Source organism: Sinohyriopsis cumingii, chromosome 15 (assembly GCF_028554795.1).
Source record: "Sinohyriopsis cumingii isolate HCF-2022 chromosome 15, ASM2855479v2, whole genome shotgun sequence".
Lineage (NCBI taxonomy): Eukaryota > Metazoa > Mollusca > Bivalvia > Unionida > Unionidae > Sinohyriopsis > Sinohyriopsis cumingii.
This window is the reverse complement of record NC_142975.1, coordinates 59047795-59068539: the sequence shown is the minus strand read 5'-3', so window position 1 is coordinate 59068539 and position 20745 is coordinate 59047795. Positions and strand designations below refer to the sequence as shown.

At 34.9% G+C, this 20745-nt stretch overlaps 1 protein-coding gene across 1 annotated transcript in view; it reads right to left on the bottom strand.

Annotated features, from left to right (window-relative positions):
* Positions 1-243: 243 nt before the first annotated feature.
* The window catches only part of LOC149781876 (CTD nuclear envelope phosphatase 1-like), a 66517-nt gene continuing 46015 nt past the window's right edge, over positions 244-20745 (bottom strand). Inside the window, exon 7 of the mRNA XM_089936070.1 lies at positions 244-16880. Coding sequence (XP_089792196.1) covers positions 16732-16880 — 149 coding nt within the window. The 3' untranslated portion in view covers positions 244-16731. The remainder of the gene's footprint in view (positions 16881-20745) is intronic.

The window sequence follows — 20745 nt, the reverse complement described above, 5'->3', positions numbered from 1 at the left end:
TAAACAGAGTAACATAAACAGAGTCAGTGCGAATGACGACTTGTTCCTAGGCTGCATGAAAACCCTTGGCGGGCCGCTTGAAAGCCCTTGGCGGGCCGCAGTTTGTCCACCCCCTGCCTCAGAGGCATCCAATATTCCACGCCAATATATACGACAGAGATGAGAATGGCTGGGTAGGGTGACAGGGTAATAGAATGTGTATGCTAGGTGTAAGTAGACTAAAAAAAAGTCTCAAGACAAATATATCTTTGATTCATTTAGTATTCACTTCTTGTTCTAATCACTGGGTGAAGTACGTACACAAAAGTCATATCGCATCCTGAATTTACAGAGGAGATCACACAGCGACCCCTGCTGGAAAATTCATTAATCTAATAAAATGTTGTTTTGCTATACAACATAGTTACAATAAGTTCAAAACTAAAGAATAGCAATGCTTGTCCTATTTACTTGACAAAAATGTGAGAAAGGGTTAAAAATCAGTTTTTGAATTTGACAAGTGATAAAGTTAACAGAAAATGTTGGTCAAAGACCGCTAAATATCTTACTGTTCTAAAATCCACTATGCTTAAATCGAAGAAAATTTAAAGGAATATTCCACTGAAAGTGTACGGTAGGTAGGACGTGCTCAACCACTTGTTTCACACACTGTAACTGACTTGTTTCACAAGTCCATAAGTGACATATTTAAACTTGGACAGTAACAGCATAGGACAAAGCAGTAAATGCTGGCACAAATTTCAAAAGTTCCGTTTTTTAAAATTGCTTTTCTTATGTGTTTTTTTATATTTCTAAAAACAACTGATCACTTTTATTCAGGCATTATGGGATTGCCAACTGCAAGGAAAACTTACAGGTTAATTCCAAACATCTGTCCCAATTACTTTGTTTTTTTATATAACTTACTGAAGTCAAATCTAACGTATCTCTTGGAAGTAATTTTAAACTAAGCACAATTCTTTCCAGAAATATGCGCGCTGATATGTCTGTTTGCAAAGCGTAAAATTGCTGATGCTTAATGGAACACTTTCGTTGTCAAATATTCATTTTCGGAGGTGCGTAGTTTTGCACGTTGTAAGTTCTTCCATTTCAGACGTGACCTCAGAGTTGGTTGGCATAGAGATAATATCCAAAACTGGGTAGTAAATCGCCAGATAGCAGAGTCGATTATTAGCGATAATGGCGCAGAGTGATGCAGGTAAAGTATCTTTTTCGTTGCCATGTGCATAGCACAGTCCTGAACACTGATATAGCTCGGCGGCCATGAGCACAGCACATTGCTGAACACTGATATAGCACGGCCATGAGCATAGCACAGTCCTTAACACTGATATAGCACGGCCATGAGCACAGCAGAGTCGTGAACACTGATATAGCACGGTCATGAGCATAACACAGTGCTGAACACCCATATAGCACGGCCATAGCACATTGCCGAACACTTGATATCCACGGCCATCCATCTACTAGTCAACAAATGAATAACCTGATTTAACTTCTTCTTGTGGGTTTAATGCCATTTCTCTGCACACGATACGCCATACATGACGGCCTGTTATCTAGTGGAGGAAGATTCCGGGAAGAACCACCGACCAAAGGGAAGCTACTGGAAGGGTTACTCACATAACCACATTGGCCGAGTCCTAGACTCGAACCCATGCGGACTGAGATGAGAAGGCCGTGAACTTTAAAGATCACTCGGCCACTCGCGGTCCCCACCTAGAAAATTAATGCAGAAGGTACATTACCGAAGGCACATTACAAAATTCAGGTTAAATGAAACTGACAAGTGTATGTGGGTGCGTGTGTGTGTGTGTAGAAGTGTCAGACCTATACACTTGCCGAGTCAACAAATACCTTGTCGCGGGCCGCAGTTCCTTATCAATAATTGTACATATTAATTGAAATGCATACTTTCAAAAGGACTGCCTCCATAACCGCGGGCACCAAAATGTGAAGGACTTGGCCGCATGAGACAAACGGGTTAGAAAGCATGGGCTTGGTGATCCAACGTATTGCTATTCTCTCTGACTTTAGGATTAGGTTATACTATAAGGTCGTGCTTTGCAGTCAACATAACTCAGAAACAATGAATATTTTCCATTTTTAGTCAATGAACATCAGTCAGATGGTAAAAATTCTTTATATTAATAAAAAGACCAAAATGACAGCTTTTAATGAGGCTGGATAATTTAAAAGAAAATGTTTAAACTTTCAATAAAATAATTAGTCAATTTAAGAAAATTGTAGCAAGTGTATCAACAAAGCAAGGGATGATGCTCCAAAGGACTGGTGATCCTGAATTAATGAATGTGACATTTTTTTTTCGGGGGGGGGGGGGTAATTAAGATAACATGGCAAAACAAATATTCCAGGTTCACAAATTAAAAGTAATTTTTTGCCTGGTATATTTAATCCGTGACAAAAACAGCATCTGCATCTTGGAGAAGAAACATCGTCAAACTCAAATTAACATTTTCTACTCCACTTTATGCAAACTGTACTATCTTCTAAACATAAACAATCCACACACACACACAAAATTTATGACACCGTATATACTCATAAGTCCGACTGCACAAAAACATGGACCCAATCTGCCGTCGCATAATCCTTCTGTGTAGAGAAATGGATATGAGCCGAGGCATCTTAAGGAATTAAATACTTTTCAAACATGTGCTTTCAATTTCACATCAAACAGGCAAGTGCTAATTTCAGTAGAGTGTTCCAAGCTCAAGACTGTTTAAGGATTGAAACTCCATCAAGAAAACAATGTCTCTTGTTTTGCAGTTACAACTAGGATAAGCTCTCAAAAGATTCTTTCTCCTACAAAATTACTTTCATTATCAACCAATCCTGGCCACCCAAACCTAAATATGCTCTATTTTATCTTCACCCATTTCCAGGCTGGTTCACATTTTTCCATACAATTAGTACCGTGTGTCCCGTAGCTATGCTACGGCCTATATGTGTGAGTGTGACTGGGGACCAGTCTAACCCACCAGCTAGTCTGGTTCCCTGCACCCTTGTAGCTACCTCCTATATGTACAAGATAGTGGACCAGTCTAACCGCCAGCCCGAAATCCTACTATAACATTGTTTTGAATCTTGGCAAGGGAGTACTAAGTGCATGCAGATGTATACAGCTTTGCATTCTGTGTCAAATCAAAACTTTGTATGACTCAGATAGCAGTCAAACGCCGTGCAATGATTTGTACAGTATAATGTCTACTAGTTTGTACTGGTAATATATAACATATCACCACTTTCAACACATAGCATCTTTCTTTTCTGGACTTCAAGCTATTAAGTTTGTGTGTGAAAAACTGAACACATTTATTAAATAAATACATTCGAATATCATTTTTTCCTCAAAGTATTCTGCATCTTGTTTATTAGAACATGAAGACCTAACTTTAAAACATCCCTACAGTTAAGACACAAATCTTTTTTAAATTGACAGAAATAATAAGGACATTTTATTTGATTACAAACATTTCATGAAAAATGATACTGAGGTAATTTGATCCATTCCTGAAGTAGTAAATTATTAGTCATATTTCTTTGCAATCAAACAATATTAATGAAACATTTATCACATTTAACCAAAATGGCTTCAGCACAAACCATAGGTCCCTATGATATAAATCTATTTTTAAAAAACCACACTAGTAATTCAATTTCTATGACAAGTATGAAATATTGTGAAGCACAGAAAAAGTTATGTTCTTCTACCCAACTCCAATTATTTACAATGCATCAATAGATGACAAGACCTGTACTGATAGTGACATTATTTCATTTCCCCTGGTTTGTACAAGACCCTGTACTGATAGTGACATTATTTCATTTCCCCTGGTTTGTACAAGACCCTGTACTGATAGTGACATTATTTCATATCCCCTTGTTTGTACAAGGTCCTGTACCAAAAATGACATTATTCATGTCCCTTTGTATAAGGCCATGTACTGTTAAATGACATTATTTATGTCCCTTTGTTTGTACAAGGCCCTGTACTGTTAGTGACACTATTCATGGCCCTTTGTTTGTACAAAACCCTGTACTGTTAGTGACATTATTCATGTCCCTTTGTTTGTATAAGGCCCTGTACTATTAGTGACCTTATTCATGTCCCTTTGTTTATATAAGACCCTGTACTATTAGTGACATTATTCAAGTCCCTTTGTTTGTACAAGGCCCTGTACTGTTAGTGACATTATTCATGTCCCTTTGTTTGTATAAGGCCCTGTACTGTTAGTGACCTTATTCATGTCCCTTTGTTTGTATAAGGCCATGTACTGTAAATGAAATTATTCATGTCCCTTTGTTTATATAAGGCCCTGTACTGTTAGTGACACTATTCATGGCCTTTTGTTTGTACAAGACCCTGTACTGTTAGTGACATTATTCATGTCCCTTTGTTTGTATAAGGCCCTGTACTGTAAATGAAATTATTCATGTCCCTTTGTTTATATAAGGCCCTGTACTGTTAGTGACATTATTCATGTACCTTTGCATAAAGATGATGAATTATAAATTCTACATAAGATCATGCAGAAAATCTATCTATCCTATTATTAAATTACAATATTATCATTCATTGTACTTGTGGTCCTGACCCCAGTTTCACTAACAACTTCACATTTTAATTCTCAATCTGAGATTTTTTTCAAACTGTTCTTCTTATTGTTTTGCTTGTAAAAATGATGTTATCATCTACATGGACTGCCTCGAAGACTATTTATACAAAAAATTCCCAATTAATTTCCTTCTGAAATGAGTATTCATTATTTTCTCAAATTTTTGTACCATAAAAACTTCTCTGTAAGTACAAAGACAATATTTGATAGATTTACAAGGTTCTATGATGTATTTTTGAAGTTTTCCACTTTCAAAATTGCCATAAAACCCCAAATACTGTAATAACTATCAAATTTACCCCTCCCCCAATAAATCTCAATTTAAAGTGGCCTCTCAATTGATCAACATCCAATATTTCCACATCATGGGGTTAAAGAAGCAGCATTTATTCACCGTTTCCTCCCCAGTAATCCAAGATGGTATATACATGCATTATTATCAATTTATGAACTGGACAGACTGTACTACACTATTCAGTTTCTAGTTTACAAAACATACCTATATCTAACTCTACATCCACTGTAATAGAGATTATATTTCATAGTTTTACATTTTTTCAAAGAATCAATGTAAATAAAACTACAACTGAAAAACCATTTTCTTTGTCATGTAAAATAATTACATGGCTGTAAGTTTCCTCCATAACAATAAAAAACTTATGTCAACAGGACTGTAAATGGACATTTGACTCGTATTCGACTGATTTACTAATTGTTACAGTTACAGTATACAAATTAAATACAGTCAACTCTCTTTACAACACATTTATTACAACAAATATTTGGGTTGATATAAAATTCATGAGCACAAACATGTTCATTAATAAATTTGATCTTTAGGAACAGAACACTCAGCTTCCAATTCTGACAGCCAGTTTCCAAGTAAAAAGTATTTCATTTTAAAAGTAAATCCCACTAAATGACACTGATTAATTATTTCTAATGATAGTCTTTCCTTTCGATTTACTTGTAAGAAAAATATGTCAGCAGTCCGAAGTATTATATATACATTCTATTCGTGGAAACAAAATGCAGAAATATATGTACAAGATTAATAAGAAAAATAATTGCAATCCTATTCAACATGAAGCATATATTTATATTCTGATTCATTCTTATCTATATTTCACTGGTTTGACAATAATAAAAACAAGGGCAATAACTCATTTCAATCAAAGGCATGATCATTAAATTGACAGATTTGTAACCGAGATGATATGGCTAAAACACTGTAAGGAGAGTCGACTGTACTAGTAATTCCTAAGTAATTATGAAAGCAATCAATAATTCCAGGCAATTCTGGGTATTCCCATTTCATTTTGGAATGGAGGTACAGTGTACCACTACGCCTCACATGGCACACTAAAGGAGTGCATAGAGTGCATTAAAAAAAAAAACAACTTATAACCTTGAACTTTGATATATGACTTTTATATCAGTGAGTTATGGTATATTTCATGTCTCTGTATGGATTTTAGTGCCCAGCTCGATGACTGCACACTTGCTGCAAAGCTGCAGCTGAAGATTAAACTAAACAATTAATTTTCCCCCATTATAGCATTCTGAACAGCTTTTATACAGACTGTTCTTGCCTTAAACTTTGACTTTTTGACCATGTCTTTCATATCTCCATATGAATTGAGTGCCAAACCTGACAAGTGATGACAAGCACTGACGCTCCTGAGAATCATAAACAAAATCTTTAAAATTAGACACTTATACCATGAGACAATAAAGTCCACTTCAGCTAAGGTGGTTTGTGAGTGGATCTACTTATATGTACCTCAACAGTATACTATATATTGCTCTTACGCTTATGGTTAATCTGACTCACATAACCATAATGTCGAAGAAGTGAAAATTCTCTCTCACATTATCAGTATCAGAAACAAGTGATGGTCAATGCAAAAAATGTAAAAGAAAGGTGAAAACATTACTTTCAATATTCAAACCCAACATTTTTTCACAAAAGTAAAAAAAATATACCACCAGACAATATGGTCCATATCATTTAAGTTGTACAGACCTGCTAGCACTGTACATATATTCTGAGATATATACTGATGTGTAAGCTATTGGCTGGATACTGAATTCCCAAGCATATCTAGACTTGAACAATTCTGCTCACTTTAACTTAGAATCAAACATTCCAAATTTCATGCCTGAATACCCACTCCTTTTAGTGGTATAGAACATATCCCACTCCTTTTAGTGGTATTGAACATATCCACTCATTTTAGTGGTACAGAACATATCCCACTCCTTTTAGTGGTATTGAACATATCCACTCCTGTTAATGGTATAGAACATATCCACTCCTTTTAGTGGTATTGAACATATTCACTCATTTTAGTGGTATAGAACATATCCCACTCCTTTTAGTGGTATTGAACATATCCACTCCTTTTAGTGGTATAGGACATATCCACTCCTTTTAGTGGTATAGAACATATCCAAACCTTTTAGTGGTATTGAACATATCCACTCCTTTTAGTGGTATAGAACATCTGGCAAACCTGATAAAAAATGTCTTGAGACCAAACTTGTATTACATAGATCAGTTAGTAATATAATATTATAACCTCTTCTGAAAAACAGGTTGTCTTGAGAGACAATTATCTGTCAAGAAAATTGTGGCATGTCAAGACACGTTTGTGTCCTGCTTAAGAATAATTCCTGTATTCTCAACATCATTAGTAAATATCTGCAACTAAAGATTGTGACCATCAAATCTGATACAATATGTGGAGTGTACGTGTCATTGACAGCTGGAAAATTTGAACAGAGCTAAAACTTGAAAAACTGTTTTATTCTAATGATACTCTAATTCAATTTACAATATCGGAATTTTGGACCTTTGAGCTTTAGCTGTTTTGCTTACGAAATTTCAATAGTGAACAAGTGTCATTTTTCTGTAAATGTTATAAACCTTGTACCAAACTGAAGTTTTTTTGCACTACCATTTCAACCCCATAGGCTCCACTACTTCAGTAGTTACGCAACTTTTATACTCACTTTGAAGCTGGGTCCCATGCAAACGTTACAAGCCCAGATCTGCAAGTGCATTATGTGACAAGACATCTGGAATTGTGTGGTTTTCCGTAGGAGAGAACTTGTGAGTATTTACGGTACATAAGTATGTACCATAATTAGAAGCACTGTTTCATGTACCAGTAGAGTTCAGGGTATACTACCCCAAAATTCTGTTTCAGCAACAAATATTGATTTTCCCTGTATACCTCCCATGTCAGGCACAAGCAGCATAGACCCAGATCTGCCATAACATAATCTACTGCAGGTCTGTATCAGACTTATACATGTACTTATAACATAACCACAAATGACTGTGCTATACATACATACCAGAAACCACAAAATATTATGAAATCTGGCAAGTCAATTAATACTCGTTAAACTTTTGTTCACATCAAAATTCTATGACAGAAAGATCATGGTCATGTTTAAATTCTTTGAAATACGAGACAAATGTATTCCAAAATTAAGCTGAGTAGCTGGATGACTCTTTTTAAAACAAGAATTAACTGACACTCCACTGGGTGAAAAGATTTTCTTTTTTGACTGCTCAGTGTTGAGACCATCTCTGGTCTTCTCGATACCATTTATATTATGACCAACTTGCCATCATAAGAGTCTTTTCCTGAAAACCTCATGACAACAGGGCCATCCATTCAGGAGGGGCAGTGATAACAAGATTTTTAATATGGCCAGCCATACTGGATGCAACATTTACCCCATGTTCATTTAGGACCAACTAGACAATTAATGAAAGCCTTTTGACAAAAACTTCAGTCTTTCCATTTAAAATTAACCAGACATCATAATGAGTATACCCATCTCTATCTATTCAGGAGTAGAAAACGCGATGTTGGTATGCATTTCATTTAGAAGGAGCAGCTATATAAAAAAAGAGTTTCAAGATGGCAGCTATATTCAAGACCAATCAGATCTGCACCATGTTTTGTTCAGGACCAACTTGATCTTATATGAAGACTTTTGGTGAAAACACAGTGCTGATATTACATTTCAACCAAAGAAAAGAGCAACAACAAAAAGATTTTCCAGATTTCTGCTGTTGTGGTGATATTGGAAGTCAAATTGGCACCATTTTCATTACATATGTTCTTCTAGTCTGTGACAAGTACAGCTACAACATACTGTGACATTTTCTCTATAATCTTATTTGAACATCCATGTCAGCTGCAATTCTCTCACGTAGGAATGTTCGTTTTAAAATAGGGTAGCATCCAAGCCAACACCTGTTTTGATTCGATAATGTAAAATCATTAAAAATAAAAAATATTACTTTTGCTTTTGGTAATTTAATAAAATGTAATTCCGCTAAGAAAATGAATTTAAAGATTTACTAAAACTAAAATATCCTGGTTCACAGTAAGAAAACATCAATGCATGTGTATCACTTTTATTAGTCCAAGCACTCCATCATCATTACCCCTTCTAAGACCCTTATTATATAGGACCATAATGATCATTAACACACTTTCCAATCCTATCTATAACTTTCTTACACAAGACAAAACACAGTTCTCTGTATGTGACAAAGCATGCAGCAATCCACAACTCCAATAACAGTAATAAGCATGCCTCCTGTCATCAGACAAGGTCAAATATCTCTTATTTTTAAGGGTGCAGTTTATATTTAAAAGAGGCCAAAGATGGCATGATATTGCTCACCTGCTAAGTTGACATATATTAGCTAGTGAAAGCAAATTAACATATGCATTCAAACTTGGAAAGGAAAGAAAAGCTTGGATGATGCAGTTGTTACATTGTCTATCAATGTTGGTGTGAAAAATCATCTTTTCTGATCATATGAGCAAGATCACTTTCTTGGCAGAAAAAGAACATCCAAGCAGCATTCTTCCCTGGTTCAACCCCTGGGGACTAGGTTTTGATTCATATCATTGAATTTATTGATTATCCAACCATTGAAAGTATATACACTTACTCTGCATTAAAAGGGAGGTTAATCTGCATTACTATGTCCTTGTCCTCACCACACCCAAAACCCACACCCATGATGTCATAAATTGGACACACACACCCAGCAGTGGTTAAGGTGCTGGATGTTGAACTCATGAAATGCAGGTTGTAGGTTTCATCCCCACCAGCTCATCACACTGGATCTTCACTAATATGGACAGCTCTCACTCATAAGTGAACTCAACTGAGACCTGGATGAAATAAGCTTACATAGCAAGTTTCATTAAAATCTATCAATATAGTCTCTAAAGGGTTTCCCAACCTCAGCCAATAAGATGCAAGACCATGTCATTAATATGCTTGGATGTTGCTCATAAAGGAACTAATTCTGATGAGATAAGCTTACATTCCGAGTCTGACCAAAGTCTGTTCTGAAATATGGCCTCTGGAGTGATCATCAACTCAGTTAATCAGATGCAAGATCACTTCAATATAATATACATGAATACTGCTCATAAACAAACTCATCTGAGATCTTGATGTGACACGCTTCAATACCTGATCAAAATCTTAGAAATATTGCCTCTAGAGTGTTCACAAGCCAGTCTGATCGGATGCAAGATCACCTAATTAATATGTATGTACGTTGCTCATATTTGACCTCATCCATGGTCTTGGTTATATAAGCTTACATATCAGATCAGAAATGGAACCCTAAGAATGTTAACAAGAAAGCATTTAGCAGATGGACAGATGATGTACACAGAATGCTAAAAAAAAGGGTCATGACATAAGGTCACTTGAACTGAGACCTGGTGACCTAAAAGATGGAGTTGCTGTTAAAGTTCTTTATATCTTTTTTTGGCTTCATCTTTGTTTTGTCTGCCTTTTCTTTGGGTGGGGGGTCACCATAACTTGGCAATGTACACTAACAAGTGCATTTACTGTTAGGACAGAATTATGCCCATTTTACTGCATATGGATAAAACTGTAATAGCAACATGTACACCACAAAGAAAAGGCCACATACAATATAATTGTTGCAAGAAATTATCAGAATGTGACATATCTCTGCTTGTGAAATATAGAAATCAAATGACTTATACAAGAAGTTCTATATGCATCACATACCAAAGGATTCTTGGAGACTACATCTCAATTATCTCCCTTAGTTTAACAAGGGGCACATTATCCCTAACAAATGAAAGAAGCATAAATGCATTAATGGGCAAAACTAATGTGTGTACAGCTATCCCACATTATAACCTGGTAATCAGTGTCCATAAATCTGACTGAAATGCACTGAACCATGGTATAGTGAGAACAGTGTTTTATAAAATAAACTGCAACAAAGTGAGATCTGGACATGTACTAAAACATGGTATATCAAGAACAGTGTTATAAACTAGACTGTAATAAAGTGAGATCTGCATATGTACTAAACCACCATATAGTAAGAATGATCAAATTTTGTCAAACAATGTTATAAAAAAAGAAACATGAGATTACACAAAAGATTCATCTTGTTTCCTTTATACCCATATTGTCATACATTAAATAAATTAATTAAAATACAAAGTTTTAATTTTGGTCACAGGTACACAGCAGTGCCAAGTTATATCCAGAGTTACATTACAATAAAATGAATTATTACAAAAAAGAGCTGTACTTCGATGATTTTGCTGACCACATAAATTTTTTTATTTCCAGACACATTGCACCAAACATGAAATCTGCATACAACAATGGTGAAAAATAAAACCTTCCTTGTGTTTGTTAAACACAGATCAGGCACATATGGGTTCTACACAAATGTAAATATATGTTTGTACAAAACATGGTCTGGCCCAAAAATTAGTTTTGTTTCCTTTTGTTTATACTGTCAAAATATGTAACAATTATATCCATTACCTCACAAATCCAGCCCACCCAAGTAAATAAGATGTTCACAATGCAATTTGGTTTGTTTTAGCAAATGAAAGTGGTTAAAGGTCTGCTTGCTAATGTGGTGGTCAGACAGATATCTCCTTGGATACAGGATTTGGGGACAAATCCCAACAATTGTCCATTTCTACTAAAGTCCATGTCACATTTCCAATTAGGGCTTGGGACTGTGTGCCTTTTACATCTGGGATGTATTACTGAATAAACATTTCTACTCTAAAAATTGGCTTCTTGTTCAAATAAGTTGTTAAGAAAAGATCATCACTGCAGAAAGAAAGGTCTTTTTTGTGCCCAAGACTTGAGGTTGCCTTTCAAAACAGTGCCAAATACCTTAACCTAGGCTGTTTTGAAAATCAAGAGATTGATGGAAAGCTGGGTCTTCCTTGGGCAATGTGAGATGAAGAAAGATGCTGTTCTCAGAGTCATAAGAGGACGGCAAGGAAACCTCGTGTGAAGGAAGCAATTACTTAACTTGATAGGTAGAGTGCAAGAATCAGTGAACAAAGCTGGGAGTTTGTCCATTTTGGGACATGATAACATATGTGATCACTTAAGCAATGCCAAAAGGTTCAATGTGGGTACCTGGTGCATGAGAATGGGGAATCATCCTATCTGGTACTAGGTTGTGATGGGGCTGGGATTGCTGATGGCACATGTAGATGCTGGTCTATGAAGCATGGATCCTGTAATGGATAGTGCACGCCTGTCATATTCCCAGATAGTGTTGGTTTTTTTTTCTGACTCAAAAAGTGTGTTTCGTGGTCCCAAAGGAAAAAGAGAAATATGTTAAATGGGAAAATGGGAATAATCTTCTTACATGTAATATTAGATCAAATTACTTGACAGATTCATAGACAAGGTCAAGTACTGATGAGCTGAATGTACGATAGACCATATGGCAGGTTGTTCAGATCATGCCTCTAAATTTATTGCATAATGAAGTTAGACGACTACAGTGCAAAATATTCAACATAAATATAAAAATAACCATGAAAATTACACCATGACTGACAAAAACACACAAGTTAATTCAATATCTGTGAGACCATAAGAAAAGACCTCATTTCCAAGCATGTGTTGAAGTAGTAACTCATGTTTAATGGGAAAGGACACCAATCTTACTGGCAACCACTCTAGTCTGACTACCACCTTGATAAGCTGAAAACCCATAAGCACTTATGTTGCTAAAACAAGTGGAATAGTATGTTATCTTCTAATATAAATATGACACATCCTGCATTCCACCACTACTCCATGCTCGATAGGAGTCTAAAGTCCAAGAAAGCATACAGCCCTTTTGAAAAAAGTGTAATCAAAATGATCAACCAATCAACATCTGATGACGATGATAAACAGCAAACCACTCCTAATTGGAACTGTATTAGCAAAACAGTCATACACTGCATCCAGCTTTTATGTGTATCAAAGATGACCATAATTTAAATCAAGTTTCACTGTGATGCATACAAAAGATGTGAGACTGGAATCTGTCTTATACTGCCAACAACTGTAGGACATAAAGGGGTGAAAGTCTTAACAAAAGGTCATAGAGAAAGCGACTTGTCAATATGCACATCTTTGACTGATGTCAGTCACACATACAATTTCATTACAATCCAATTAAAACTGTCATACTAGTTGTGTTCACAGGATTCTGTCTTGTGCATCTGGCTGGAAGGCAAAAAAGGCCATAACTCTTATAAACTTGCAGGAACACCGATTTGATTTGATGACCATAATCTTTACAAAGTTTCATGGCAATCCATCCACCCTGCCTCTGAAAGTGTGGTATTAACCAGTCAAAAGACATTGCAACTATCCTTACTAACTTGGGAGAACAGAATTTGTAAGGTAAGGTACTCCGAATTTATTATGATTAGTTAATTTATTTTGATGAAGAAACAGCTTGACATATGTTTTGCATCAACTTAAAGTTGCAGATGCATACACCACTAAGATCAACTAAGCACAAATGACCCATAATGACACTTTCACATTTGTGATTGAGAATTTTTCTGCTTCAGATTTTGTTTGTAGCTTGTGTGTAATGTTGATAAATTAATGAATTTACCCCATGTTATTTATCATATGCATAGCTTCTGGTTTTACAATTATATTATGGATACAAATTTTAGGAGAGTGCCACGGCCATTTACTAACTCCATCAAATGAAGAAAATGATATTGCATGTTAGGGAACTTTGTAAAGGTTTATGTTTATGCTTGGTGTTATGTAAAAGTTTTTAATGCAGTGGTAACATTTCTTTCCAGAGACTGGAAGCATGATTCAGTGAAAAATGTTTATTGCTGTAATTATTCATTCTAAATCAGTTACGGACTGCAAGCAAAATTGTCCTTCAAAACAGTAATTATAGGGTGGGGAAATGGGTTTTATACCTTATAATGAAATACAAGAAATTCTCCACGCAAATGACAATTATAAAATAATGGACTAGAGCCACATTAATAATGCAACTTTTACCCATTACTGCTCTTAAGAAAAGATAATTATATTTTCAACTTTGAAAAAGATACTGCTTACTTCAAAAAATAAATATTCTAGCATGCAAAACTGCTGATGTTTTTTGCAACTCGTCAGCTGGGTCTCCATTAATTTAGTGACATAGTCCATGACATCATTCAAGTCACAATATTTAGATTGTTTGGAGCAATGACATCTGAGCCGATTGCCAATGCAGAACTCCAAAATTTGACACCCAACACAAGGGACAGCGTTTGCATTCCTAGATTTGGTAACCAAAGCTTAATGGACATGGGTCTTGCACAGGCTAATAGCTTTGTTAATTGTCTTTCTTTAATCAAGACAACTATGAAATTAAAATGGTTAATAAAGTTATGACAAAAGTGGTCTTTAAAAAATGTTCTGTCAAAAGCTCATTAAAACTGGTCCAGGTATTTGATGTAGGAATAATGTTTATGTGTGGAAACAGTTTTTCTTCTTTTAGCCACACTAACCATGAACTTCTGTTAAGAACCACAACCTAATGGGTTTCTTCCTTATCAGAAGTGTCTTCCTTACCAGAAGTACTAACTATCAATAAAATTTGGTTCAGGTATGTGATGCAGAACTCAAGTTATTATCATAATTATACTGAAACCATTTTTCTTCTTTTGGTCACAATGACTGTGGTCTTTCGATTTTTTTACAACTAAAATTCATAGGGTTTTTCTTTACTTGGAGTGCAAGCCATGCACAAAGTTTGGTAACTGTAGATGGTGGTTGTTGTTGTTGCTGTAGGGTTTAACACTATTTTTCAGCACACGATAGGCTATACATGGCAGCCAATATTAATGGTGGAGGAAGAACCTGGGAAAAACCCGGAAAGAACCACTGACACACGAGATATAGATGGTGGAGAACTCAAGGTATTGTGCACAAATGAAGTTGGTAACAAACTGGTTGAATAAACAGGAAAGAAAACCCAAACAAATGATATGCTCCCCTTGTGGTGGCCAGATAAAAATCAGTCAGCAGAGACTATAGGCATTAGAGTGAAGATTCAACCTGTCAACCCGTGCAAGCCATACATTACTATGACTCTTCATTATGAAACAGGCTAAAGAAAAGCTATCAATTGTGGGAATGCGGTGAGGTGAAAGGCGGCAGCCAAAAAGCAAAAGGCTCCGACACTCTGTGTTGTCATCATGACAGATGTCATTGACTTAGCAATGCCAGAGACTTGAAATACTGAAAACAATTCAGTAACTCAATAAAGATGAACAAACCTGTTGTCATCTTCAGTAAATATGATTTTGTGATTAAAATCGTAATAGTCTGGAGCAAATGAGACTGGACATCTTAAATCCAAATCGATATAGCAGAGACGCTCTCAGACTAAGTTAGCACAGTGTTTGGTCATTTATTAGTTCCCCTTTAAAAATGATATAAAATTCTGAAATAGACAGTAAATTTCATGTTTTATCTCTCTTTTTTTAAACTGAAACAACTGTTGCTAAAATAAATTAAAATATCAATAATTTCCATGAGTTTTGTTTATGTTCACAACTAACTTTTACTCACAACTAAAAAAGACACAAAGATAAATAACATAAATTGTACAATGATGACAAGTTGTATCTTTCTTTTGGTCACAGAGGCCTGAGGCAAATTATATTACAATGTTAAAACATTCCAGCCAATGGCTTCATCCAATCCAATATGTAGATCTTACACTTTTTTTTTAAACATTTAATTTTTAACAAAATGAGAAACTCCCTATAAATTGAGCCTGACTTTTATTAGAAAAGAAAGTAAAAACTTTAACAATGAGTTTAAGGTAAAAAAACAACTTTAAAAGTGACCTTGATCAAGTGCATGGACAAACATAAGTCATGCACACACGTACTAAAGCCATCAGTCTGTTTAAATGCAGACAAGCCAGGCTCAACAGTAAGACAACTGTATTGGCGCTTTTATCACCCAAATAAACTGACTGTTACCCTTAATATATCAAAGAATCAGCTTTTTTTAAACATGTGCTTACTAAAAAATGTTTGGGATGTAAAAAATGGGAACAAATTTATGCTTAATATCTATGTAGGGAATACTTTGAGATTACTAAACAAATATCTTTTTGTCTTTAATCCTATTAAATTAACTTCTTCTACGATGACTACATTGTCATTGATGTGAATTTCCTCTTCAATTTCCAGCAGCAAATGTGACAATCAAGTCACAGAGTGGAGATCTATCTGAAGGACTGAGTTAAAATGCTATGTAAATTTACTAACTTCCTTATACATCCTGTCACATGACTGCAAAGTTTTCTTTAAGCATTTCTTCAACTTCCTGAAGGCAAACATCAAAAATTGAATCCAAACATAAAATGAACAGCTGTGTGCGTGCTTTTGGTTTTCCTTTTTTTCTTCAAGAAAAAAATAAATCTGCAAAGTAATTCCACAAATTTTTCACATCACTATTGGTTTGGAAATATAATTTTGTCAGCATTTATCCACAAAATATTTGGTCACCATTTAATCAGGTCAATTATCCACATCACAATCAATTAACATTACTATCTGAAACCAACATCAGACAAATCCTTATTCTAGTCTATAAGTGTGGAGGGAAAATAGATGCACAATGAATATGTGATGAAGAAAAATCAATCTGTGATGAATAAGGAACATGACAACCGCTGCAGTTTGAAGATGATATCAGCATGTTATTTCCACTGACAATGTAGGTGAAGATTTCGACTGAGTACCGAACGAACGTCATTACAAAACCGAAGAGCATCTAACATTGGAAGCAAACATAATAACGCTGTATCTGTGGCATCTATAAACCAAGATTTTATTGGTATGGCATTATCTGCAAAAAATGAGAACAAAGAAATTAATAAATCAATCGATTATATATTCAAACTGTACTATCTGTGCTAAGATAACTTGATGTATACAGTCGCTTATAAGTCAAGTCTAACTCAAAGCTGCACACACCCAGATCTACTGTTGTATAATGTGCTGGCAGATCTAGATCTATCCAATTTGTTAGGAGTAATCATTTGAATAAACAACGTAGATCCGGTCTGCTAGTGCAGTATTCAATGGCTAATCACGGCCTGTTTTTTGGCAGGTATGCACAACTTATAAGCAGGTATATACTATATGTCACAAATAATAAATTTGCACAACCTATTGACAGCATTTTTTAAATAACCTTACCTTCATATTGTACAAATCTAAGTAAATCACTCATTTACAAATTTAAAAAGTACATGTATATTAGGTTTCCAAACTTATTTTGTTATTACTGATAACTGTAGTCAACATTTGTCTATTTCTAGCAAGGGTTGCCGCATTTGAAAGTGAACTAACATAATTTGTAAAAACTTCAAAGCACTTTGCGCCAGGAAGCTGACAAATTTTGTGGAATTCTGTTCAGAGATTTCTGACAATAGTCACTCCAAAGTGGACATAACTGATGGCAAATTATCCGTACAAATCCGAATATGCTTTATGCTAGAATGGTTTTATTGGCATAAAATATGTGAATAGGCATTGTATGGAGGTTTTTCTATTTTCAGTAATGGTGGAAATATTGTGAATCTGCATAATTTTTAAAAATCGTAAAGATCTTCATGCTAGCATGCCGTCCATCAAATTCAGTCCTGCATATATTTAGACCTGCTATTTTTCTATATTTATTGATGGTGGCAATAGTTAATTGTGAATGGACATCATGTGAAGAAAACCGAAAGCTCTTCATGCCAGGATGCTGTCAAATTTGGTCATATTGTATTAAGAAGTTTTTGAGAAGTAACTGTAGCTATTTTTGATAACAGATCAAAATCATTTGTATAAACATGAAAGGCCTTAATGCATGGGTGTTATTGGCCTAGTTTGATTGAGCTGATTATTTTAAAAGAATTTAAAAAACAGCCAAGTGTTGGCTGATGGACTTCACATAAGGGCCTAACAGTCATGAGCCAAAAATAACAAATATTAGAACAAGCAATCTTAAACTAACATATTTCAAATACATAAGCTAATAACCCTGAAATGTGACAGGAAATGCAACTGGCTTTCAAATGCACAATGGAAAATTAGGAGGATGGGACTTAACACCACAATATACAAAGATGCCCTCATTAATAAAAAATAAATGTATTTATCAAGAAGCCTTGCTTAAAGACAATTGAAACTTCAAAAGCAATTTTGATGAAAATGGTCGAAATCTGAACCTGACTGAAATCATCATTATATGAAGCCCCATACCAAATTTGGTTTCAATACATGAAATCATTCCAATGTTATGAGTGGAAATTTGGTTTCAATACATGAAATCATTCCAATGTTATGAGTGGAAATTTGGTTTCAATACATGAAATCATTGCAATATTATGATTGGAATTTCGTTTCAATACATGAAATCATTCCAATGTTATGAGTGGAAATTTGGTTTCAATGCATGAAATCATTCCAATGTTATGAGTGGAAATTAGGTTTCAATACATAAAATCATTCCAATGTCATGAGAGGAAATTTGGTTTCAATACATGAAATCATTCCAATGTTATGATTGGAAATTTGGTTTCAATACATGAAATCATTCCAATGTTATGAGTGGAAATTTGGTTTCAATACATGAAATCAATCCAATGTTATGAGTGGAAATTTAGTTTCAATACATGAAATTATTCCAATGTTATGAGTGGAAATTTGGTTTCAATACATGAAATCATTCCAATGTTATGAGTGGAAATCTGATGTGGAGGTGTGGATGCATGGAATAGATGGGTTCCTTTATATAATCTGGCATGGGAATATAAATAATGATTTAACAGCTCAACTGAACGATTGTTTTCAACAGACCTACGGATAAAGCCTTTAACATATATGCTGACAGACTGTTCAATAGATTACTGACAGATTATGCTCAAAATATCTACTGAAGATCTCAAAAGATCTAATGAATGTTCAACTGATAAATGACAGATTTTTAAACAGCTCTAATATTCAACAGATATATGACAGATTGTTGAACAGCTCTATTGGAAGTTTATCTTCAACAGTTATACTGACAGATTGTTTAACATATCTAATGCAGATTATGCTCAGAGATATACTGACAGATTGTTCAACAGCTCTAATGGCAGATTACGTTCAACAGATACAATCATGACAGATTATTCAACAAATCTAATGGGAGATTATATTCAATAGATATAAGGATAGTTTCTTACTATGATGATCATGGATTTTTTATACCACGACTCAATGTTGGGCAAAACAAAGGTCAAGTTTCATCCAATGGTGAAGTCGCAGTGCTAAAAATGCTTTGGGGGTTCTAGGACATATTTAAAAAGTTATGTGGTTCTTATTCTTAAATAATGACTAAACAATTAATTACAAGTAATTACAGACAAAACCATTAAGTGTTTTGCCAGTTAACTGTTCTGCAATGTACCCCAAGTCAATCGGACTTGAAAAGACTTTTAACACAAGCCTTTAAGACAGTAGCTTCATGCTGAAACCAGACCAGTTAACCAGGATGGATTTCTAGCAGCAGTTTGCAAATATCCCATGAACAGTAATTATACCTAGGACTATTTCTAGCATAAATGAGTCGTCCTCTAATCAGCTGATATCTTCCATCCCCCACCCCCCAATCTGAATGAACTAGCTGATAAACGATTAAAACGTTTGGTTCTTATCTTCAATTTGCTTGAAACCATCTCATTTGTCAGGGTGAGCATAAAATCACAATGCTTTAGTTTGCTTGTCAATAGTTTATAACAAAATCATGCTTGCTTCATGTGTGATGACTTTGCACAGAATCATACAGGTGCTTGAACTGAATGTAAAGACGCATTCTGAAATGCTTCAGTTTTCTTGATGACATGGCAAATAAATTAGGACTCTGGCATGCTGAACATCAGTGGAAAAATACTCTGTTCATCAAATCCACATGTTCAACCACAATCCAAATGTTTTGGAATTTTCCACAGTATTAAGTAACCACAGTAAACAGCCAAGCTAATACTGAAGTTGCCAAAGTTGTTGCCTGTGTAAAAGTGATGCCTATGTTTCATGCTTGCCTAGCAAATGTTTCCTAGCTGGCATCTGAAAATTTGCATGCTTCACCTAATTGGACCAAGTCTGATAATTCACTGCATCTACCAACATAGTGTGCACATCCATTGTCTATTTTTTTAAAAATAAATATTTTTAAATGCTGTCACCTGATACATCAGATCAAAGTCAATACTTTTTTCTTGCAGCCAGACCTCTCAATAAGATGCATTTTTGTATTTTTTATACAAATAAGTTTAATATATATATAAAGAATTTTATCATAGCAGTGCAAGAGAGCAGAAATGTTGAAATCATAGTGTTTAGTATAATTTGTCAGTATGTTTCACAATCAATGTTCTATTATGACACACTTAAGAAATATATATTTTTTTAAAACTATGCAATCAGGACACATCCTGGATACATTTGAAACAACAGTATTCAATCACTGTAAGAACAATTATCAGCCAAAAAGCACTGAGTTAGTCTTGGTACTAAGTTCATTTTGATGCATTCTCTAAGGCATGATATATGTCATGATACGTGGACTCAGTCTGGTATTTTAAGTTTTTGTTGGTGATTTTCATGAAGAAAAAAGAATGAAGTTCTAAAACCTGGGAGTAAAATACCGAATTCATTCACACATTATCTAGAACTCT